This window comes from Rhipicephalus sanguineus, chromosome 5 (genome assembly GCF_013339695.2).
Source record: "Rhipicephalus sanguineus isolate Rsan-2018 chromosome 5, BIME_Rsan_1.4, whole genome shotgun sequence".
NCBI classification, from domain to species: Eukaryota; Metazoa; Arthropoda; class Arachnida; order Ixodida; family Ixodidae; genus Rhipicephalus; species Rhipicephalus sanguineus.
In genome coordinates this window covers 204,347,020-204,370,810 of record NC_051180.1, presented here as the reverse complement: position 1 = coordinate 204,370,810, position 23,791 = coordinate 204,347,020, and the positions used below count along the sequence as shown (strand labels likewise).

Here is a 23,791-nt window from a genome sequence, read left to right as displayed (position 1 = left end):
ACGCCACAGATTCATAGACGATTTCCCTGATTAAGGAAGGCCACTTCATGTTCAGATAAAGCCAACGAAGGGGCGCTGATACTCGCCACTACAACTGTTCCTTTTCGTCCCACACTTATGTCATGCCATGAAAATTTCGTATATATCGAGCTAACGAAAGGATCACGACAACACCAAGATTTAGCGGCCGCGTAGATAGATAGATAGATAGATAGATAGATAGATAGATAGATAGATAGATAGATAGATAGATAGATAGATAGATAGATAGATAGATAGATAGATAGATAGATAGATAGATAGATAGATAGATAGATAGATAGATAGATAGATAGATAGATAGATAGATAGATAGATAGATAGATAGATAGATAGATAGATAGATAGATTACTCCGCATTTAAAAATAGTCCGTTCATTTCGCTGTTATGCGCGGATTGCCAAAAAAGAACCGCAAGATAGTGTGTAGGGCTCCGTGTTTTCGGTTTTATCCGAAAAAATCTGATAAGCATTCGCCGGTAAAATTTTTGACAATTCGGATTTATCCGATAAACTCCGATTTCAAGGGCCGATAGGACCTAGACCAACACCAACTCGCCCAACTTTTTATTATAGTGGTTCCATTCTTTATAAAAAAGGGCAAGTTCTAGCGCTCATTGATACATCTTCTGGTCTGACCGATTTGAGATTTACCGCGCGTATCTGTATTAGGCACCGTAGCTGTACAGTGCTCCGACTAAACTTCCTACATGCAGAAGCTTCACAAGGACTTGTAACTCTCCAACCCCGATTTCAAGGCGCTTCACTTCAAAGATCCGTGCCACCTACTCAACAATGTTTTGGAGGATGGAATCAGGACGTGCTCGTTTAACGTAGTTCAATGTTTTGTTGTGTTTTTCCTGCCCTGTTAAAGTCGTCGCAGGAGCTGCGCCGTAAGTTTGGTCTTGTGTGCTTGGCCAAGATCATGTCCTTGAAGTCGCTGAAAACCGTATGTCCGTCGAGGTGCTTCTCTTTTTATGAAGCTCTAGAATATATTTTGGACTACTGGCGCTCCAATTTGTCTTTCTTGAGAAGTGACAAAGCCCAGGGAGCGAAGTGTGAGAAGCTCAAGAGTGTTATTTCATCGCCTGAATCTGTGCACGACTTGCTCGTTAAGATGAGGTTTCTGAAGACCAATTCTTGTGCCGCGCTCTCAATCATTAAGGAACTTGAGACACAGAGCACCCTGGCACACCAAGTTTATCTCATACTGGGGGTTCGTTGGCACGCACTCATCATTCACTGGTGTGATCCAATCGAGGTCTTCGCATCAGATGTTAAGTCTGTTCGAGCTCCTTGACGAGAATGACCGCTTAACGACTGTCGTAGACATTCACGGACACTACGCTGCTGACCCCCAAAAAGTGGAGACAGACATCTGAGAGGAAGTAATCCTGAAAGACGAGCTAGTTGGTATGAGTGCATCGTAACCTATTTTTAGCGCACACTGACACACGGACACAGAAAAGAAGGGACCTCTGCGATCAACTGCAGTACAACAAAGAATCGTGTTGGTGCTGTGTTCAAATTGTGAATCCAAATGTGAAGCATGAGCTGCCCTGCGCGTTGCAAACATATGCACCTATTTTCCATTAGTTCTTGAAACTGACGACATGAACCAGCTCCAGGTTGTTTTCGCGAACTATCAGTGCTATGAAATTTGTAACATTGTTGAACTTCTGTCGCTTTGGACACTTCACAATGTCCAATGACTAGTGCTTTCTCGCTGCGCGTTGCGCCTTCTGGCGCTTCCTGTTTCTAGCGCTAGCGTTGAAAGGGCATTTTCAAAGCTGAGAGTCGTCAATCGAAACGAGCGCGGTTTGATCACTGACAGCAACCTCGCAAAAATGCTTGCCTGTTTTACCATATGCATTAAGCTAAGGTTGTTGTACGCACAAATCGAGGTGCTTTGTGTTCAGGTATTTCGTTTGTGCATATATGTTTTTGTGCAGTGAAACCTTCTGGAAAAAAGTGGGTTTCGCTGCAACGGCGAAGCAATGAATGCGATATCAATAAATTGGAATGTAACGCGAAGAACGGAAAGCAGCTCGAAATTGCTGGCGCGTCGCTCGAGCACAAAGGACGCAAGAAAAGAACGCACGCAGGACGAGCGCGAACTAATGCGTCACAGCTCGACACTTGAATCGCACTGCTCAAACATAAAGCAGGACGCACGAAACGAACGAACAGGTGCACACAGGACGAGCGCGAACTAATTGTCACAGTTGTCACTTATTTCTGCTTGAACAGCGCGCTCCTTTCTCAAACGCGGCCGCTGCAGCCAAAGCAGTGACCTTCGTACACTCTGTGACTTCAGCGCGGACCTCGCGGGGAAAGCACAAGCCATACAACCCCCCGCTTCACCACCCCCTTCTTTCCTCGAGATAAGCGCACGTAGGCGACCATGCCCTGTAGGGCGAAGAGCAACGGCGTTCGCAGGAGCGGGGCGGCGGGGCGACGATCTTTAAAGCGCGCCACACGTGCGCAGATCGCGCCATCTATGTGGCAACTACGAAATCATGCTGAAGTACATAGTGTATATGAATAGCTCGCCGTTCCCTTATGAAAATGACTGTTGATTTTCCATTGCCGGAGTATGATCGAATTATTGACTTTATTGATTATCAATGATTCCGCAATACTCATTGACTTGCTTCAATACTTCCTCAACAACATTTCTGTTGAGCAGTTCGCAATAAAAATATCATTGACTCATTTCTATCGAAATACCGTTGAGGGAATATTTCGTCAACAATAATTCTGTTGAGCACTTGGCAATAAATATTTCATTGACTCATTTCAATCGAAATACCATTGAGGGAATATTTCCTCAACAATAATTCTGTTGACCATTTTGCAATAAAAATTTCATTGACTCATTTTTATCGAAATACCATTGAGGACATAATTCGCAAACAATATTTCTGTTGACCATTTTGCAATAAAAATTTTATTGACTCATTTCTATCGAAATACCATTGAGGACATAATTCGTAAACAATAATTCTCTTGAGCACTTTGCAATAAAAATTTCATTGACGCAATTATATTGAAATACAATTGAGGAAATATCTCACCAACAGTATTTCTGTTGAGTATAGTTTGGAATAAAAATGTCATTGACGCAATTATGTCGAAATACCATCGAGGCATTATTCACTGCCAGTGGAACTTGGTGCAATCAATGCCTCATAAATCTTGATACTGCATGCAGGTCAGTCCAAAACACACACACACACACACACACACACACACACACACACACACACACACACACACACACACACACGCACACACGCACACAAACACGCGCGCGCACACACATGCAAATACACACACGCACGCGCAAACACACGCGCACATGCGCGTGCGCACTGGTCAAAGTTCTGACTGACAAAGGCTGTGCCACGGCCAAAACGTTCACAAACCAGTAAAATGCACGCAATTTTCGTAAGTACGCCCTTTCATTTCTCCAACCATATGTGTACTGGATCTACAGAACTTCCTCGTACCCTTACCTTTGAAACTCCACGTTTCTTTTGTGAACACTCTTCGCAGTGCTCTCTTCTCGACCGATCCTTTATTGTAAAACCACGGCCGGTCTGGAGGCGCGCGCTCTTTCCGCCCCGCCCGCCCCCCTCAATCCGCCCGCCACATGGTATTACACCTGTGATGTGTGTGTCGTTCATTCTCATCGTTATTTACCACTAATGCCCTATTTACCCACCCGAGAAGAGATTTTTTTTTTTGCACGGGTTCTTTGACTCTAACCCTCCTGGGATCAATCATGCTATAAAAACGCATCGAAACTTGTAAATTTTGTCTTGTATACATATATATATATATACGCACGCACGCACGCACGCACACACACACACACACGCACGCACGCGCACACACACACACACACACACACTCACACACACACACACACAAACGCGGGTGCGCGCTGGTCGAAGTCTTCACGAAGGCTGTAAAACGCTCACAAACCAGTATAATGCGCGCAGTTTTCGTAAGTACGCCCTTTCATTTCTCCAACCTATATGTGCACCGGACCTACAGAACTTCCTCGCACCCTTACCTTTGAAACTCCACGTTTCTTTTGTGAACATTCGTCGCAGTTCGCTCTTCTCGACCGATCCTTTATTGTAAAACCACGGCCGCCGTCTGGAGGCGCGCGCTCGCTCCGCGGCCCCCTGCCCCCCCCCCCCCCTGGTTTCGCCGGTCGTGTACGTGTCGGTCGTTCTCATCGTTATTTACCACTAATGTCTTCTTTAACCATCTGAGAACAGTTTTTGTGTATGCACGGGTTCTTTGACTCTAACCCTCCTGGGATCAATGATGCTATAAAAACGAATCGAAACTTGTAAATTTTGTCTTGTATTTATAGATCGCACTTTTAACGAACACAGTAACTCACAAAAGAAACTACTATAACTGCAAGGACCGTATGGTCTTTCCGCCTTCGTTTGTCCATTGCCAAGGACAACGTATTTCATGGAATACTGCAAAGCGCAATGTCGAAGCGGGATAACGGTCACGCACAGGAAAACAGCCTCTTTCAAGACATAAATAGTGGAATTCAGTGCAGTATTGCTGTTTCTGTTACTATTCAGTATACACAGTACGTTGGCTTTCTTTTCGAATATAAACGAACTTGCCGAGAAACGAAGTTTGTTAAACTACTGTTTTGTCGATTAGCTGTCGCCTTTCAACAAATAAGTATTTTCTCCTGCTTTTATTACGACGACGTGCAATGTACTTTTGAAAAGTGTTTAAATGGGCAGTTTCAAATTGATAGTAACTTGCTTACATGCCCAACTTAGAATATATCAATTAAGGCTAACAAAGTACATCAATAAGAAAGAAGCTGCAGCTGAATCACACTAAGGGCGAGGCATTGATGGTACCATTGGTTCGTTGCTCAATACGAAGCGGCAGGCACGTAGAAACGATTTTTTTTTCGGGGGGGGGGGGGGGGGCTTGCTACGTGCCTGCGAAGAGGTATTAAGTAGCACAGTGAACACTTGTTGTCAAAAGGCCCCGGTTTTCGACGTGCTTTTGTTTTGCACACGCACGGACGTGCACACTTAGCCAGCCGTAAAGACAGCAGCTGTTACTTTTAGCAGTAATTAAAACGCACCACTCGTGTACAGATGCTGTATATTTTTAAATAGCAAAAGCGCAGTAGTAGTAGTAGTAGTAAGAACCGATCAGACGCGGCTGACACGTTGCGGCCGCCCGATTGTACAGTACAGTACAGGCCAGGGGCGTAGCCAAGGGGGGGGGGGTTGGGGGGGTTCAACCCCCCCCGAAATTTTTCAATTTTGCTTGCGTATATATACACGCACACATACAAACGCACGCACGAACATACATAAAGTATGGTTGAACCCCCCCCCCCCCCGAAAAAAATTTCTGGCTACGCCCCTGGTACAGGTGCGCGTCCGAGAAAGAAGTGGTGAACAAGCCATGGCCTCCAAGATTGCATGCCGGCGTATCGGAGGCCATGAACAGGGAGATGCAGTAGACGGAAGGGAGAAATAGTTGCCGCAACTCAGTTCAAGGATTCAAATCGCCCGCTGAGCGAGAGAGCCAATCAGTTCAAACCGAAGAACGCGCACGCGCAGAGACGTCAGTGAACACGTGACGTGGTTCAAACGGGTTCCGTTGAAAGGCTGCCTGCGCTCGCTGCGAACGAAGTGGTGTTTCGCGCATCTATTTTTACCGTGTTTATCAATATTACGTGCGGTTATCGTTGTTGAATGAACACGTACATACTACTTACATCGCGTGTCGGGACGTTCGGGTCGTTGTTTGACACGGAATCGACGGCGGCGATGCGTCGTCGCGGCACCAACCAACGGACGCGAGCTTTGAACAAGATCGCAAGCGCGGGCCGTTTGACGAGACAGTCGCCGCAGCGGATACAACACCTCGGTGAGTTCAAGAATGTTACCAAATTGCGTTACTGAGTTAATTTAGTGCATGAAAACTTTTATGCAGGTAAGAGTGCCTGGGCGGGCGGCCAGTTACCACAGAAGGGATGCTGCGCAAGAGCAAGGGCCTGCTAAAAAACTATGCATTGTGCTAGTGTCGCTGCTTTCTGTGCTCTTCGTTATACCTTTCTATGGAGCGGTTGCCGTGTGCGTTGATTACAGTTGAAAACAAGCTGAAGAATGCGCGTTCCATTACGGGATTCTGTGCTCCTGCCACGCACGCCTCGTGTTGTTGAGCCGTTAAACTTGGCTGCACGAGATCGTCGCTTGGAGCGACTTGCACATTGCCTTGTCGCCGTAAAAGTTGGTCCGCTTTTAAACATACTGGTCGTTCCACACCCTTTCTGTGGTGTAAATGCGCAAGGTCGCGGCTCGTAGCACCTAGATGTGTGCTGGATGCCCATTTGAAGCAATGCATTTGTGTGAATCACGCTATGGATACTTGTAGTAACAGGAAGTACACACATCAAACTTAACGGGAAGTCGCACAGCATGCATGTAGTGTGTGTGTTTTCTTTTTGGACATTACATATTTTTTATAAACGTTGTGTGACAGTCAGGCTCCTGTCATTTTCGCTCATGAACTTGAAGTCGAGGCGGAAATACTTTGCCGCAAGCAAAATTACATTTACGCTGTTAATTAACAACTCGTTCATCCACTTTTAAATTATTTAGGGAGGTAGTTTATATTAAAAAGATATTGTGCGTGCCAAGTTGTGGCATGCCTTTTTTTTTTTGAAATCGCGAGAGTTGCACGTTATCCGAGATATTCAACTTCCAATTTTAAGGTTGATATCGAAACTGGCGCGGGACACGCGGCGTGTCTGAACTGCACGTGACAAGGAAGGGATGACATTTCAAGCAAAACTTGGTATGCTCTAAATTGTCATGCACCACAACTTTCTAATATAAACAACTGCACTCAAGTCAGCAATTAAAAAGTAGGTAATGAGTGCTTGATATTTAGTGTCAGTTCAATTAAGCTTATTAACAATTACATGCTCTTTTTGTTGCTGTGTTCGTGTGATAAAAATTGGGTCAGATATCTGACATGCCATTTCATATTTTCTTTGATGAACCATACACATTCTAATACAAATTCTTGTAACAGGGAATAGCACCATTGCAAAAGCTTCTTATCCCAAATGGTAAATGGTTTATTAGGCTGCGCTGGTGCATTGAAACACTACTTGATTGTGTTGTACTGTATAGTTCTTGTTTTCCTTGGTGCTTTGCTAAAGAAAGAGGAAATTGAAAGGGGTTTCTTATTTGCAGGATGCACAACTAAGATCTAGCATTCAGTGAAACTGGTGACAATGCTGCTTTAGTTTATGAAGTAATTAATTAGAGAATGCAATTTCTGATATCTGTATACATGTTTGCAGATCACAGTGAGGTTACTGGTTCTCAGGTGTGATTACAGCACTGAGAAATTGAACAAACTAAAAAAATGGAATAGATCAAGGGGCTCAGTATTTTTGTTCGACAAAACCTGATGAAGCCAAGGGAGGTATAGGGGAGAATATTCGTAGTTTTTAAAAGTAGTGTAGTAATTATGACATAAAGAGGAATTAATGTAGACAAAAATACAAACATTCTGCTGCCAGGGCCTGAACCTACAACAAAGTGTTGCATCTCATACTCCACCACTCTAGCTACGACATAGTCGTTCTCTCATCCACCCCACTGGGCACTTCTGTGTGTGTAATCCCGGCAGTGCCACACCAGCATTCGTAGTCATGCTGGTGTCGCATAGCCCGTGAAATCTACGAGCTGGTAGCTGATCAATAAACCGTCATGTGCTACCTGAGGGCATCAAGTTTGCTGGCACGAGGCCCTCGCTATTAAAGAACAAAAGAACGGGAGTGGATCAAGGGCTCATTAAATTGAACAGGCACTTCTAGTGTAAAGGACCAGGTCTTCACATGAATGGACTTTAGTACAGCAAGGATAGTTGTTTCAGAGAGAGGAAAATTGGGCATGTTGCTAAAGCGTGCCCAAGATTTAATGAAAGTAAGAACAGCAGAGGGAAAGAAAAACTAACACAGTGCTCAATCTTTTCTGACCCGTCTGGCATTCTTGCTCTTTTACTGAATCTTAAGCTTTTTTGAAATCTCCACATTCATGATGTCATACAATAAATGGGCTCATTGTCATCCATTCTGCAAATTGACCACACGTATATTTATTTAATATTTTGGTGGGAGTGCTCCTGGAGTTTTCTTGTGTTCAAATTACCTACATGGCAAGCTGTATATCTCACCCTTTTGTAATACACAATTGTAGTAAAAATTCGACACCCAATGCAAATTGACCCACTACTACTCTAATACTTGTTCTTAATGCATCCTGGGCCTATTTTCGAGGACAATTTTGGTATATAATGATATGCCTGTGTTAAGCCATCATGCTTAATATTACTACTTCTGTACTGTAAGGACTCTTTGTGCGCAAGTTGACGGAACTTTTTGTGTTATCTGTTATGCATGTATCCAGCATAGACAGCTGCTCAAGAGACAAGTGGTGGACAGCTTGCTGTGAAAGATGGAAGCATTCTTCGTGCAAGTCTGGACAAGGCCATATTAAATGGTATTTGTTTCCATCACTACAAATCGACAGTTTAGACCTTTTCAATTAAGAGACTTATTGCTCCTATATTGTGAGCAACTCCAAGACAGGAAACAATATGTAATAGCAAGTGCATGTCATATACATGTTCCACTTGGCCATTCATGCTTGTAGCCACCTGCTTCTGCTAGGATGTGCTGAAAAAATATGTTGTCAGCTACCTGCACAGCGCCATAGCAGGATATCTCACTGTTTGAGGAAACTTGGGACATCTATGCGAGGCAGAATTAACAAATTGATTTTCAGAGTTTCATGATGAAGTAAAACTTGGTAAAACAAGTTGTTAGGTATGCATGCTTGTGTGTTAGTGCCGTCTTAGGCATTGTGTTTGCCCTAACCAAGTTGTGCCAATGAACTGGCAGCGGACTATGGCATTCAAGTGTTATTCTTTACCTTTATGTGTAAAACAGCAATAACGAAGAGCAAGACTGGTAGAGCACAGCCAGAGCGCTGACTACGAACGGAATGTTATTAGTAAAATCTAGCCATATATTGCAGTTTCAAAAAGTAATTTTCACAGAGGAAAGGAAAAAAGGGACACATGAGGTGTCTTATCATTGAGCAATGTTACTTCTGCTGCCATACCTAATAATGGTGTGCCGACTATCTTGTCACCAGATGAAGCAAATTTTTGCATGCACGCTTCTTGTACTGTAATGCTCAGTGACTTCCATATTCTTTTTTACATTGTTTGGCCCCTGCCACGGTGGTCAAGTGGTTATGGCGCCCGACTGCTGGCCCGAAATTTGCGGGAGCGAATCCCGGTCGCGGCGGCTGCATTTTCGATGGAGGCGAAAATGTTTGAGGCCCGTGTACTTAGATTTAGGTGCACGTTAAAGAACCCCAGGTGTTCGAAATTTCCGGAGTCCTCCACTACGGCATCTCTCATAATCATATCGTGGTTTTGGGTCGTTAAACCCCGGATATTATGACATTTTTTGCGCGTTCCATAGCTTGGGCGTTAACATTGTCCCGTCTGCTGTTTAAAACTTCACTACAAGCTAATAGGATATTGTATTCCAGATGAGTTATTCGATGTCCTGTGTGATTGGTGGTCCCCTTATATTTGCATGGGATGTTTGGTGCTTGTTTGCCAGTAAGCACCTAGCTCATTTATAACACGCCATCAATCAACTTCGCTGCTAAGTTAGGGAAAACGTGTAACTTTTTTCAACATGCTGACTAAATCAAACAGCACTGAATAGGCGTTTGATGTCTGCTATCTTTCGCTTCTTACAAACTGTGACATGTACCTTAGAATCCCACTGTGAAACTGTTCAACTCTTTCGTGATTTCTTACTTCAAAAGGAGCATTTGGCTGTCGTAGACTGCTTGTCAGTAAGTGTGGGTTTATAGTTATAAAAAAAATAATATTCTTACAAGTATATCCGACAGTGAATATGCCACTTTTGAAACAGAACATTTCTGATAGCTGTTGTGTTCTGCAGGCTTTAGTCTAACCAGCTTGCATAACTGCAGTAAAGCCAAAGTAAAATGGTGTTCTGAAGTTTGAAAACACTTCATTGGTCAGCCGTGTTAACGTTTGTTTGTAGAGAAGCCTATGAAGAGTAATTATGACATACAAAATGCACTTAAAGGGACACTAAAGGCAAATATTAAGTCGACGTTGATTGTTGAAATAGCGGTCCAGAAACCTCGTAGCGCTGCTTTTGTGCCAAGGAAGTGCTTATTTTGAAACAAAATCACGTTTTTAGTGGTCCGCATCGCGTTAGCGCGCTTCAAATCTCCCGCCTGAAAATACGACTATCATACGTCACTGCTGCCGTGCCCAACGTTGCCCGCTTTTACTGCGCGGCCGCCGACACTAGTAGCAGCAGAGCGGAAGTAGCGGGACCCACAGTAGCAACAACTGCCATCGAAGCTTGCCGCAATCGCCGCAATGGATGTGGACGGAGAACTTGACAACGAGACATTGGCTCGCAACGCTGGGCTCCAATTCAGCGACTTGAGCCCCGATGAACGCGGTATGCTGCTGAGGGCTCGTAGTGCCGGCGTCGTTGCGTACTACGATAGCAGCCTCGGCAGCGACTCTCCCGAGCCCGACCCCGAAAGCAGCGAGGAAACCAGCAGTGCGGTGTCGGGCGACGAAGCTCATGCGGCATTTTGTCGAACTTTCTGTCAGAGCGACTTTCACGAGCGCGCAAAACACACGCGGGCAGTACGCGATCCCGAAACTACCACTGAGACGGGCGAGGCGCAGTTCGGCGAAAACGGAACCTTTGAACCACGCGCGCCGTTCCCCATGGCAACGCCACGGCTGTTATTTTTTTTTCATGAATCAAGTGGAAACGAACAAACAGCATTTTATTACGGCTTTTGATGCTCGGAAGGTTCTTTTTTTACTGCTGCTAGTTTGATTACTAGTGATTTATTGTAGGCCGACTTCCATACGTCATCGGGATCACTTCGAAAATGTCCCACTCGTGGCGCTCATCATGTGATACATTTAGCTTAATTTCTCGGTAAGTAGGGCACTGCTGTTGATAATATTGCCGTTTTAGAAGTTGTCATACATTGGACTTTCACTCTGACATAAATTGTTATTTGCCTTTAGTGTCCCTTTAACAGCATATCAGCTTGTACGATGCAAATTAAATTGAAGCGACTCTTAATTCTTGTGTCGTGGTGGAATTTTGTTTAGGAGCAATGAAAATATGCTACACGATACAAACTTCCAAAAGCTGTTTGCATCTCACTTGGGTAAACAGACAAAATTACTTCAAAATGTCTCGTAGTTTTTGTAAGTTTTCTTAGTAAACATATTGTTACTCAGTAGGCAAAGTTAAATAAGAGAGTTGGGGTAGTTTGTGTGATTGCTTTGGCTGTGTCATATCTCCTAACGCCTATGCTGAACAGGAAAATGAAGAGTGAAGGGGCAGAGGCAGCTCAATCTTTTTGGCAGCTCAACTGCCAGAGAGAACTAGGCTTCAGCTGACGAAATTGAAACAATCAGACATGCAAGGAAGTCACTTTACGTGCAAGCAAATCCACTGAGCGACGCACTCTATTTATTTGACTGTTAAAACTAAAAACGTAACTCGTGTTTTTAACTAGATATGTGGGCTCTGACTGCTCTCTAGACAGACAGGCAGTAAGACTGCTGCATTTTCATGGCTGGTGATAAATATGTAAGTGTGCCATTTTTGAACTCGTTGGGCAAGAAGTGGCATATCTTAAGAAGCTTACCAACAATGACTTCTGTCGCCAGTGAAATGTTTTTGCTGGCCTGCCTGAATGTTATTTCTGGCACATTTGTTGGATCATTTGTTTGTCCATTGGGGATACTCTGGGTTTGTGAATGAATTTCAGCAGTTGAAGGCAAGAGCTCTGCCCTGTCTCTCCTCTTTTGTTTGTTATATGTCTAGCTGGAAATTATGCTGCAGCCAAAGTGGTAAAGTATGGTTCACACCTTTGACATAGAAGGTGTTCATAAAGCTCTGGCACACCGTGCTTTTCGTTCTTGCCCTCTTTTGCATTTTTACTGGGGAACGCAATGTGCTGGCCATGCACTGCAGTTATACCCATACAGAACTAATCAAATAATTTCATCGTGACGTGTGCAAAGTTTGTTATATTTTTCTCGTGGAACTTTTAGTTATAAGTGTCCTGTCCTTCTGTCGCAGGCTTCATCTGTCACAAATCGCTGGCCACGAATGTACAGAACACCTTGGCCCCACTTCTGTCGAGGGAACCGAAGTTGCCTGAACAGATGAAGAGCGGTGGTGCTACCAATAGTGAACGACTGTGATTTTATAATGTGCAAGTGTACGAACAATTGCGTTACGCTAATTTAACATTAATTGCATTCACTAGTCAAGTGTTGCAATATTGTAATGTGTAAGTTTATGTGCAGTTGCATTAAGTGAGCGCTCAATCAAGCTTCAAGTTTGCAATCCCATATTTTGGTGGTATTCATAGGGCGCACATTCCACTTTAAATTGTGATCTGCTCCTTTACTGAGGATGCATGCAGGTCCTTGAAACGATTGAAAACCCTTGAAAAAGTAAAGTACATTTTTAAAGCCCTGAAACCCTTGAAAACCCTTGGAATTTCTTAGCATATAGTGGCCAATATTGATGATACTAATTTCTTTCTGTGTTCTGTAAACATTTGTCTAGCAAACTGAGGGAACATGTCGTGCTCAATGATGATTTCGCTACTGTGTTTACCTTGCTTGCATCACTGCTTGACCGAAGGCAGAGCGACACTGCTCCGCAAGTGTCGCTCTGCCTTCTCCCCCTTTCTCTTGATTTGGCTCCTCGGGACTCGACTTCACTTCCAGCGCCTAGCTTCTCTTCTTCTATAGCAAGCTCAATATGTGTGATAGATCTTCTAGCTCAACAAACATCCACTGTCCTATAATGCAGGCAAAATGTGAAAAAAAGTTGATGCTTTGTGCAAGAAAGCAAGTACTTCTGACTAAAGCTGATGGCATTGCTGCTCAGGCTTAATGATTGACTCCCATGTAGTGATTGTTATTGCTCTTTTGTGTAGGCAAGAACCTTGACTTTATATGTAGAGGATATTTGCTAAGTTGATTGCCCTACTGGCATAAATCCAATTCGCACTTGACTCAATTGTTATCAAAGCCCAAAAACAGGAGAAGCATGATGACTGCATGGAGTCAAAAATGTATTCAACGATCAAATTGTAAAAATTGGGGATAAAATTTTGAAGCATCATTACTATTTTGTTTAGCAGGTCAGTACTTGGAAAAAGTAGAAGCGTCGTACATCGTCATAAAACTGAACAGTTTCTCAATGCCTGAAAAAGTGAGACGGGGGAACTGAACAAGATTACTTATCTAATATCAAAGATGTCCCAGCAGCTGCATCAATGCTGTGAATTTTGTGCACAGTAGGAAGCTAATATGATCAGGTAGAGTATCGGACGCATTATCTCAAGGTTGTAGATTTGGTCCCTATCAGCAGCAAGTTGATTTTTCATCCTCTTTAATTCCTTTCCATTTATGTCATAATTACTACTCTACAGTTAAAGCCTACGAATTATGTGCTTTATACTTTCCTTGGCTTCATTGTCTCTAGGTTCTCACTTGGCTGAATCCCATTTTTTACTTCAAATGCTTAAAGCTGCCCGTATTGTTTTGGAAACTTTGTTAGAGCAGAAAATTGATACTTGTGATGCTGCCTTCCATCCTCCAAGAACCTTCTATAGGAATCCTTGAAGATCCTTGAATTTGGGCTTTGAAACCAGTATGAGCCCTGTTCACTCCTTCAGCACATTTCTTCCCGTAGTGTGTGTGCCTTGTCAGCAGTGTTTATGCGCTTTTTTACCTTCTGGTACCTGTAGTTGTCTAAAATTTATTTATTAGAGTGGTGCTTTACATAGTGTTTAACTTATTTTGTCAACTTGGATGCAGTTTGCACATTACAGTGGGAAGTTCTCGCTATGTCAAATCACAAATACTTAGGAACTTGAACAAAAGTTGTTGCTTAAAAATAAATATTTTACTTAGAAAACTGTTCTCTTCTTTCTTCCCAAGTTACACGGAAACTCGGTTAGTGTCCATTAAAACAAGCTAATAGAGAAGAACAGAAGTTCATGGCAGCGTTAATGTGTTGATGCTTGGCGTGTGCCGTGGTGTCGCCAACCTCAGGTGCAAGTATAAGTGTCGTTTACTCACAGGTGTTTGCACCCTGCAAACACTACCTGACTGGACAAAGGGAGCCATGTACACTGCTAAAATATGACCTGTGTGAATATCTGTTGGTAGAGGAGACTGGTATATAGCTTTGGCTGTGATAGAGTTCGAGATATAATACAGATTTGAGTAAGTTTTAAACATCACCTCCTTTGCTGCACCTTACAGCGTGTGAAAAACAAGCAGTGTATTCATAAACGATGATGTTAAAGGTTTTATTCCAGCTGGCAGCAATCTGAAGCTATGTCGCGTAATTGAGATTATTGTTGTTTTGAAAGAATGGGCAAATGAAAATGTAGGCACTTATGTACTGCAGGCCCAAGGTGACCTAGCTAGGCCTGCAGTACACATGTACTTACATTTATATTTGGCCATTTTCCCAAATCAAGAATGATCTCAGTCAGGCTATGAGCGTCACCCATGTTTCATTGACGTTTCAGTGTTGAATGTGAAAACCCTATCAACAATGCTTCAATTTGACGTTCACCGTTTTTTGAACGATAAATCAATATTGATTTCCTTAATGGTCGTTCAATTGAAAGTCGTGGGCCAATTTTCAATACTGGTCAACAGCTAGCTCAACGAAATTTCACTTGATCCACAACGTATTTTCAATTGACGTTTCTTTTCCTCTCAATGATAAATCAATGTTGATTTGCGTAATGGTCTTTCAATTGAAAGTCGCGGGCCAATTTTCAATACTGGTCAATAGCTTGCTCAACGGTTTTTCTATTGATCCACAATGTATTTTCAATTGACGTTTCTTTTCCTCTCAACGATATATCGATGTTGACTTACATAATGGTCTTTCAATTGAAAGTCGCGGGCCAATTTTCAATACTGGTCAACAGTTTTCTCAACAGTTTTTCTATTGATCCGCAATGTATTTTCAGTGCCATCTGTTGACATTGCTCAATAACTTCTCTATGGTTTTTCAATGAGAATTTTTGTAAAGGTTAGCAGGCTGAAAGACGGTGCTGTCGTGGTCTAACGTCTAACGCGGCGGGCTGCAAAGCGAGAGGTCGCCCGTTCGATTCCGCGCGCCGGAAAGTATTTCTGAATTATTTTTATTTGTGGCTTTTCTATATATATACATACTTATACCCATACGGTGAATGACGGCGACGGGGACGGACATTTTCCAGCCGAGACTGTCCATATAATTGCTATCGCAATAAAAATAAAATGTGCTTCGTGTGTATTGATGTATTGCGTATATTCAGATATCAATTGATCTAGAATTTTGGGGTTTTGAGGATAATGCAAAACTCCGAATTTCGGAGAATTGGGGATTTACAAGAAATAAGCTCCGATAAACGCCGAATTTCCGCCAAAAATATAAACTTCGATAAACACCCGCCGATTTTCAAGAAAAATAAACACCGAAAACCCGGAGCCCTAGATATTGCTTTGGGACTTACAGGAGTGTCGGGATGCACTGTCGCTGGCCTGAAGACTTCCCTGCTGTCCCCTGTGAAGTGGAATTCAGAAGCCCAATTAGTGACTACAGAAGAAGCAGGACAGGGCGAGTTGGTTGAAATGTGCGGCACTGAAACAGCAGCGCGAAAGACGGGATCAATGAAAAGAGAAGACACACACGACGATGTACTTCCAGCCGAGTTTATTGCAGTTTCGCTTTTCTAAGTCAGATAACAAGCATGTGCGCATGCTCATGGCCGAAACTACACAGGTAAGTACACAAAAACATAAAAACTTTGCCTCATACACGCACGTGCGAAAAAGCCGACGTTCACTCTGAATAAGCAGGCTAACCTCTTATTTCAACAGGCAACAGAAGGCTCACATACACAACTGATTCATTTTCTTGAATGTGACAGGTTTCCGGTCATTATCTACTACATGCATCAATATGAACAAACAGAATACCAGTATGAAGAAAGAGTGGAGTAGTTACAGGGATAGGGAAAAAATCCTTTGCTACAGCTAAAATATTACGTTTTACTGCAACCTTTTGCCGTTCCCGGAATTGCCTACAACACGGCAATTTTCGGTAAAATATTGTACCAGGGTAAACAAAACTACACGAGAAAACGTGGGAGAAAGGAAGTAAAGAGAAGAGATAATTTGCCAATTCTTGCAGTAGTTTTTCCCATCCGTGCCTCAATTCAAACGTCAACCAACTAAGACTACACCGGAATCTGCATTTGAGCCGGTTAGATTACAACTTAAGAGGCAGTGTTCCAATGTGGACTATTCAAGGTAGAGTTACCAATACTTGTCAATTCCTTCGAAGAAGATAGGTTTTTTCTCAGAATGATTTGACCTCTAAATTCCGTAGCACGACGAACTCAAGCTACCCTATTGCAAATCCCATTAAAAAGATGGTTAGGTGATCCCTCCGTCATAGGACTCGGTATAACACGAAAGTGAAACGTGTCGTCACAGAAGTAGTTTATGGTTTATAGTGCATTGGTATAAGCTTGTACAATGTCTACTGTTGTTGATGCGTCCACATCAAGCACCGCTTGATGTGGACGCATCGCACTCACGCTGACGCCTAGTGGCACATCTCCGTACCGACGACAAACCTCCATGATCATGATTTAAGCCTTGTGGTAGCTGAGGTTCTTAACAAATACGTGGACTCCGCATATGGTGAATCCCGCGAAAATATGGCAACAACAAGCACATCATAAACACTAATGCTCGATATGCACTCCTTCTAAGCGTCGTGAAATGCGAAGAGAAACGCTACGCGCGGTGTGTATTCCCTCTAGAATGGCTTTTTTGAAAATAGAAGAAAACGACCACCGCATCTGGGGGATATGTATCATCATCATGCGATTAGGGTGTGCCATTAAAGGGGAAGAAGACGGGGCAGTCGTGGCGTCGGTCTCAGTTCTTTACATTTGTTGCCGTGAAATCCGGGACCACGACTCCGGCTGGAACTGAGACCGCTAGGAGCACCCATGGACTGAAGTAACTGCAGGTGCCGTCTGGAGGTTCGCGAGACGGGAGCCCTCATGTTAACTTTGGCTCCGTACTGACTCGCCCTTCACGACGATGGCCCGATGTTCGCAAGGCAAGACAGTCCATGGAGGTCAGCAACGTGTATGCAGGCGTCGTCTGGAGGCTCGCGGGACGGGAGCCCTCACGTCTAATTCGGCTCTGTATTGACTCGCCCTTCACGACGACGGCCCGATGTTAGCAAGGCAAGACAGTCCATGGAGGTCAGCAGCGTGTATGCAGGCGTCGTCTGGAGGCTCTTGAGACGGGAGCCCTCACGTCTACTTCAGCTCCGTACTGACTCGCCCTTTACGACGACGACCTGAGGTTTCCAAGGTCTTGGACGTGCACATAGAGAGGAACATATCGAGAGCCCTGCACCCCGACCAGTCAACGCTATATCCACCCATCACAAGATTTTTTCACCAATGAGAACTTCGAGACGTGCGAGGCCAGGGCGACGAATTTCTGTCCCGACACCCGTCCTGTAGCCCAGCCTTCGGAACAGCAGGAACATGAAGCGCAGGTGCAAACTACCATAACGAAGGCGGCTTTGATACTCAAGACCCTATAGGTGATTAATATTCTGAACCCTGATCACGCAGGGTTGGCCCTTGAAACCACCTGCTGTGTACCTGCCTGCCTGATGAAACTTCGCTATAAAAGTCTATAGAAGATTCGCGAGGCCAGAATGCCCAGTTCCTTTGGTAGCCCAGGAGGCTTTAAGAACGAAAGGGGAAGTGAAAGCTCTACATCGCCAGCAGACGCATCGCAGCAAATGTTCTACCAAATGCAGCAACGTTAGTGACCGACTGAACATCTAACTACTGAACTCGATGCAAGCCAGTTGACGAAGCTTCGAAGTGCTGAGGGACAATACTCGTCTTTCGATTCAGTGTGTTCATTTGGTGGCGGCGTTACTTCTCACAGGGCGAGCGGGGAACGCGGAGCGACAGCCAGGCACGCGTCGGAGAGCTATTTGTCGATATGGCTGGATGCTATGAGCGAGGTTTGCGCTAAAACCACCACCTCTCGGTGTGTTAAAGCGTTGACGAAATTAAACTTGTATTGCAAGCGCGCCGAATGGAACGGTCGTTGCAAGGGTGCGTTTTTTTTTTCGAACCTGGTGGCACAGATGTCATCGCCCCGTTTTAAAGGGGACGCTCACAGCATCCATCCATCCAAGATCACTGTGAGAGGCAAGTGTAAAAGATAAAGGGCGCGTTCATGTCGCCTCCGTAATTTGTTTGGCGGTAGGTCAGTAAGCTGAACGCCCGCCAGCCATCGTCGCGGACCGAGAGGTCATGGGTTCGATTCCCGTCAACGAAACCTTTTATTATAGCTTTTTTTCTTTGCCATCTGATGACATTTATTTTGCTTACGTACTTCCGTAACGGAAATACGTCATGAAAGTCTTGGTGGACCCCGGCATAAAACACTTTCGTGCTAAATGTCCTATCATAAGGCAATCCATCACACGTTGCGACATTTTTAATTTCATTTTCGGACAATGACAGAAATATGGAAGGCGTTGCAGGAAGAATAATGTAGACAAGTTTATGAGAACTTTACGCAGTAGTACGGCTACGCTTTTGCTTGCTTCTAACCTATCCTGCGAACAAGGCTTAATGAATTGCGTATTGCACCTGCTGTTGTCATGATTGCTGCATGGTTGAATTATTGTAACGCTATCTTTTTTAGATGCGAAGTATCTTAAGGTCGAGCTCAAACCGGTGGTGGTGGTGTGCGGCGTGACCACCCTCACTGCGCATGCGCATACCCTCTCCACATACCTCCTCTCCACTCCCCCTCACCATTCCCCTTCTCATCTACCCCTTTCCCTCTCCACTTCCCCTCTCCCATCCCCCTTTCCACTCTTCATCTGAAACGCGGGCTAGACATGCCGAAATTCTCTCCTGCACAACGCCGCGATGAGCTCGAGCGCATGCGCGTCCCCTCCCCTTCTCTCTCCTCTCCTACGCTGCCCCCCTCTCGCCCGCCTGTCGACCGCGTTCTCCGCTCGCCCTGTGAGAATTAACGGCCAGGCTAGATGGAAGACACGAAGCGTAGCGTCCCTCTTCACTTTCCACGACACGAGGTCGGTAGCATGTCCAACGAACGCCAACGGAACGCGATCGTACAAGTGCTCCGGCTTCGCATCGCCTCATGGTCCCCTTTAGCGGGAGAGGGTGTAATTTATTTCTTGTAGTATTCTTGGTACATGTAATAGAAATTCCGGCTGATCCCCCTCAATGTGAGAATGGACTTCATGCGAAGCAGCCCGCCGCCTGCGCCACGTTCTCTTGCTTTGAGTCAAGCGTTGAGACGTGTATCGACTTCTTTGCGTAGGTTGAGTTGTTTTGTTCATATTGCGGTGCTAACCTGGCCCATCGATTACACTGGCGCCTACAGGCTCGCTTATGAACGGCCACACTCACGTTAGACAACACGTCAGTTTTATCCGAACGAGGCGTACGTAATAACACTAAAACGCTTGAAGGACACAGGAAGAACGGAACACGAGCGCTGATATTAAACAAGTGGTTTTATTTGCGAATGGAATCACCTATATAGGTCACACACACGACACTAATTCGCTACACTACCTGTCATGCGCAACGTCAACACACTTTCATTCTTTTCCAGTTTTAGCTGGTAATACAAAACATGCATTCAAAGCACTGCAATCGAAGATGAATGGCAGTGGCTTAGTCAAGTGCAAATATGTGACATGTAGAAATGACATTGCTTTTTCTGTTAAGGCGAGGGATGGGGTACTTACATAGTTAGTACCCAAATCTATTTCGGCTGCTTCTATTATGAGTCTTGTTCATTCGCCTCAGAGAGACGACACTACAGTGGTATTTCGGAAACAAGGTTCCCGTTAACACGTGCTGCAGTGCAGCGCTAGCCATCTGTATCGTCCACTGTTTACGTTGTTTCTGTGCTCTCGTAGTCGGTCGTTTACGCAACGGCTCGTCTGCCCGACATACTCTTTACCACAAGACAGAGCAGTTTGGTAAACTGATTCTGTGCGATCTACAAAACGTGTTCGGTGCTGATTTTTACATGCCTCTGTTTCTTGACGTGTAGCAGTGGTGGCCTGCAGATAGTTTTCAGTTTGCAAGGGGCTATAGAAACTATCTTCAGCTCTACCAGACTGCTTCAAATTTTTATCGTTGGCATCTACCGAAATCTTTCGCTCAGAGGCAACGCCGCTGAAGCTGGCCCTGAATATTCTCTGACACGGTTCATTTACGCTATTGCGTAAAGGAGTACTGGCACGATTTTCAGGTGTAGCACAAGGGACATTTTTTGTTTCCTTGGTATGCAGTGGTAACGCTGTCCACACACCGGAGTCAACACTTTAAAATATTGTACATTTATTTCATCGTTTTCTGCGCTGAGCATCTACCAGCCAGCCCCACTGCAACGGACATTATCCTGACTAGTCAACACAGTTCCACTGAGCTTGTGAACTCTTCGTTATTGCCGACTAAATCGCAAAAAATCACTGTCCGGGTGGCTGGAAGGCAATTCACTCATCGTTGGTTACGTGCACCACGAGCAGATGACAGAGCTGCCGCTAGTACGTCGCGAGTTGCTATCTCCCCGTGACGTCACACTGCGATGACACTTTACTGAGAAGCCGCCCCCTCGATGTCGAAACCGAAAGTTCTTTTTTTAACAGAGAAGCTGTTTAGCAAATCGTTCATTGTGAGTCACTCGCAGGAAACTACCATCATCTTATCGGGTGTGTATCACTGTGCCGCAACCTGAGAACGAATACAGAGAGAGAAAGAAACGAAGAAACAAACAGAGAGACGGAAAGAAAGATAGAAAGAAAGAAAATAAATTTGGCGAAAAAAATTCTTCACGAGGCGGGAATAACAGAGAGCTGAGCTAGTTGGTAAGTATGCATTCTAAAAAGACAGGGCTTGCAAACACGGACACAAGAAAGAAGCCACAAACGCCGACTTACAACTGAAGAGACGCACAAAGGCGGAAAAGAAAGAAGGCACGAAAACTTATCTGCGCTGGCCATGCAATAGCGAACCTATAAATCCGGCACGCGTGGGCGTTTTTGGTGCCCTGGCTGATTTCTTGTCTCCGTGTTTGCACGCCCTGTTTATTTAGATGTGGAACATCTTATAGCGGAGTTCAATCCGGTGGTGGTGTGCGGCGTGACCACCCTTACTGCGCATGCGCAAACACGCTCACACACCTCCTCTCCACTCCCCTCTCCACTCCCCTTTTTAGAATCACGAGGCGGGTTTTGAACCAGCGTAGCCTCGATCTAAAGGCGAGCGTCCTAAGCACTCGGATATCCAGGCGTGCTAGTAGAGCATAGCATACATAGCCTCTTATTGTCCCGGTTTATAAAACACAGGGGCTTTATTAACAAAGGCAGAATTACGGCGTGTCGTACTCGAAGAGAGCACTCAAAGACTGGGGCCCAGAACGTCTTCCTTTTCACTCTCTTATGCTGCACCTCTCGAGCGGACCGATTGTCTTCCTTGTCGTCGCCAGCGCATGATCATCATCATCAGCCTGTCTACGTCCACTGCAGGGCAAAGGCCTTTCCCATGGTCCGCCATCAACCCGGTCCTGTGCTTTCTGCTGCCACGTTATACCTACAAACTTCTTAATCTCATCTACCCACCTAATTTTAACGCGATAGCGTTAGAGAGCTCGTGTGGCAGAAATTCCGGTGTCGGTGTCGGCGCCGTTGTGAGCGAAAAATCGTCCGTGTGCGAAAAATCGAGAAAGAAGCAAATAAAATAAAGAATAAAATCTTCGGTCCCATTGAGGATTGAACCCGGGCCGTTCGCGTGGCAAGCAGGTGTCCTACCACAAAGCCACGATGTTACTTGCAGCTGTTTCGGAAAAAAACACTACATAAATGTCATGTAGTGAAGGAGTCTCCTTAACGCATTTTGTTCCGCAGGTGTCACGACATAAACGAGCCCACTCGGCGATTTGTAGGCGCATTGGCGAGACCATCAAACTACGTCGAAAAAGGCCGGAATAGTGCAGCCATCGCCGCTAAAAACACACACGAACTTTCAAACAGCTCTAAAAATGGACAACTATGTCCATCTAGCGGAAAACATATCAAGCCAACGCTGGCTTTCTAGAGGAGGCGTTGATCAAGCAAACAGCAAACGCTAGATAATGTGCTGCCATCTGTGAGGCATTGTGAGAAATATGTCTCGACTCTTTAAAGCCTCCGAGATGGCGAGCGCGCGGCGTGCATCTTGGAGGCCATGCGATTCTTGTTTTAGATCGAAAACCTCTACCATTCATAGTGTAATGTATGGGGCAGCGCTAGAACGAATACAAGGACGAGAAAAGACAGGACATGCGCTGTACTCACAACTGAAAGTTTATTGGAAAAAACGCCACTAATATATCCAGCATAGTCCAAATCATTGTCATCAAATGTGCCACGTGAACCACGTTAAGGCGATATCAGCAGGAAGACAGCCTCGTCGAAATCATACTCAGCATAAAAACAGACAATAAGAAAAAAACATTACGAAGTGACACTATACTACGCACGTGAGCCTGAGATATTCTAACTCTTTAGAAGACAGATCTATGGATGCTTGGCTGATGCATTTTTCTTGTAATCTGTTGATGTGAAAGGCTTCTATTATTTCTCTTGTTGTTTTAATATGATGACGTGAAAGAATGACAGTGTCAATAAAGTGTGGATTACATCCACACGAACGGCAATGGTTGACTAGATGATACGACGTGGCATTAGAGGAGGTGAGCGAGCGTAGGTGTTCTTGCAGTCTAATCTTGATGCACCTCCCGCTTTGTCCAACATAAACTTTACCGCACGACAAGGGAATCATATACACCGAAGCTATCTTGCAGGGTATGAAGCTGTGGACATGTTTAGTGTTACATCCAGCTTTAACAGAAGAGCCTGCTTTTTTATGATAAGGGGACAAATCCTTCCAATCTTCTGGGGGGCGGAAAACACCAACTCGACCTTGTACCAGTTAGAGACATTTTTTAGACCATGGGAAAAGCGATGCAGATATGGCACAACAGAGAATTTACCGGCGCGACTTTTGCGCTCATCACAGGCATCCGCGTTGTCTTTCTTGACCCATTTAATGAGCTTATTACATGCAGTAGTGATCGCAGCGTTGCCATAACCAGCCGTCTTCAGCCTAAGGAGCTGGCTATTGAAGCTATCTTGAACCTGATGTTGGCATGACTTTTTGAGTGAAGAACACAAGGTAGAAAAAATAATGCCGTTTTTGATTAGTTTTGAGTGGGCTGAATTACCATGCAACAACGGTTTTTTAGATCTCGGTTGGTATTTCCAACATACATGCTGTGGAGTGAACAGCAGGCGTAAATCAAGATACTGCAGCTGCTGCTGCTCCGTGAACTCAGTGGTGAACCGTAGGCCATACCCACATTCTTGAAAACATTTTATAATCCTGTCGGTCATC

The 23,791-nt window shown here is 44.6% G+C and overlaps 1 protein-coding gene across 1 annotated transcript in view; it reads right to left on the bottom strand.

The window, feature by feature from the left end:
* The window catches only part of LOC119394579 (collagen alpha-1(II) chain), a gene marked incomplete in the record, with an annotated part of 1,710,759 nt that overhangs the window by 1,443,535 nt on the left and 243,433 nt on the right, over positions 1 to 23,791 (bottom strand). The window contains 1 exon segment of the mRNA XM_049415838.1: positions 15,770 to 15,819. Within this exon segment, the coding sequence (XP_049271795.1) occupies positions 15,770 to 15,819 (50 nt within the window).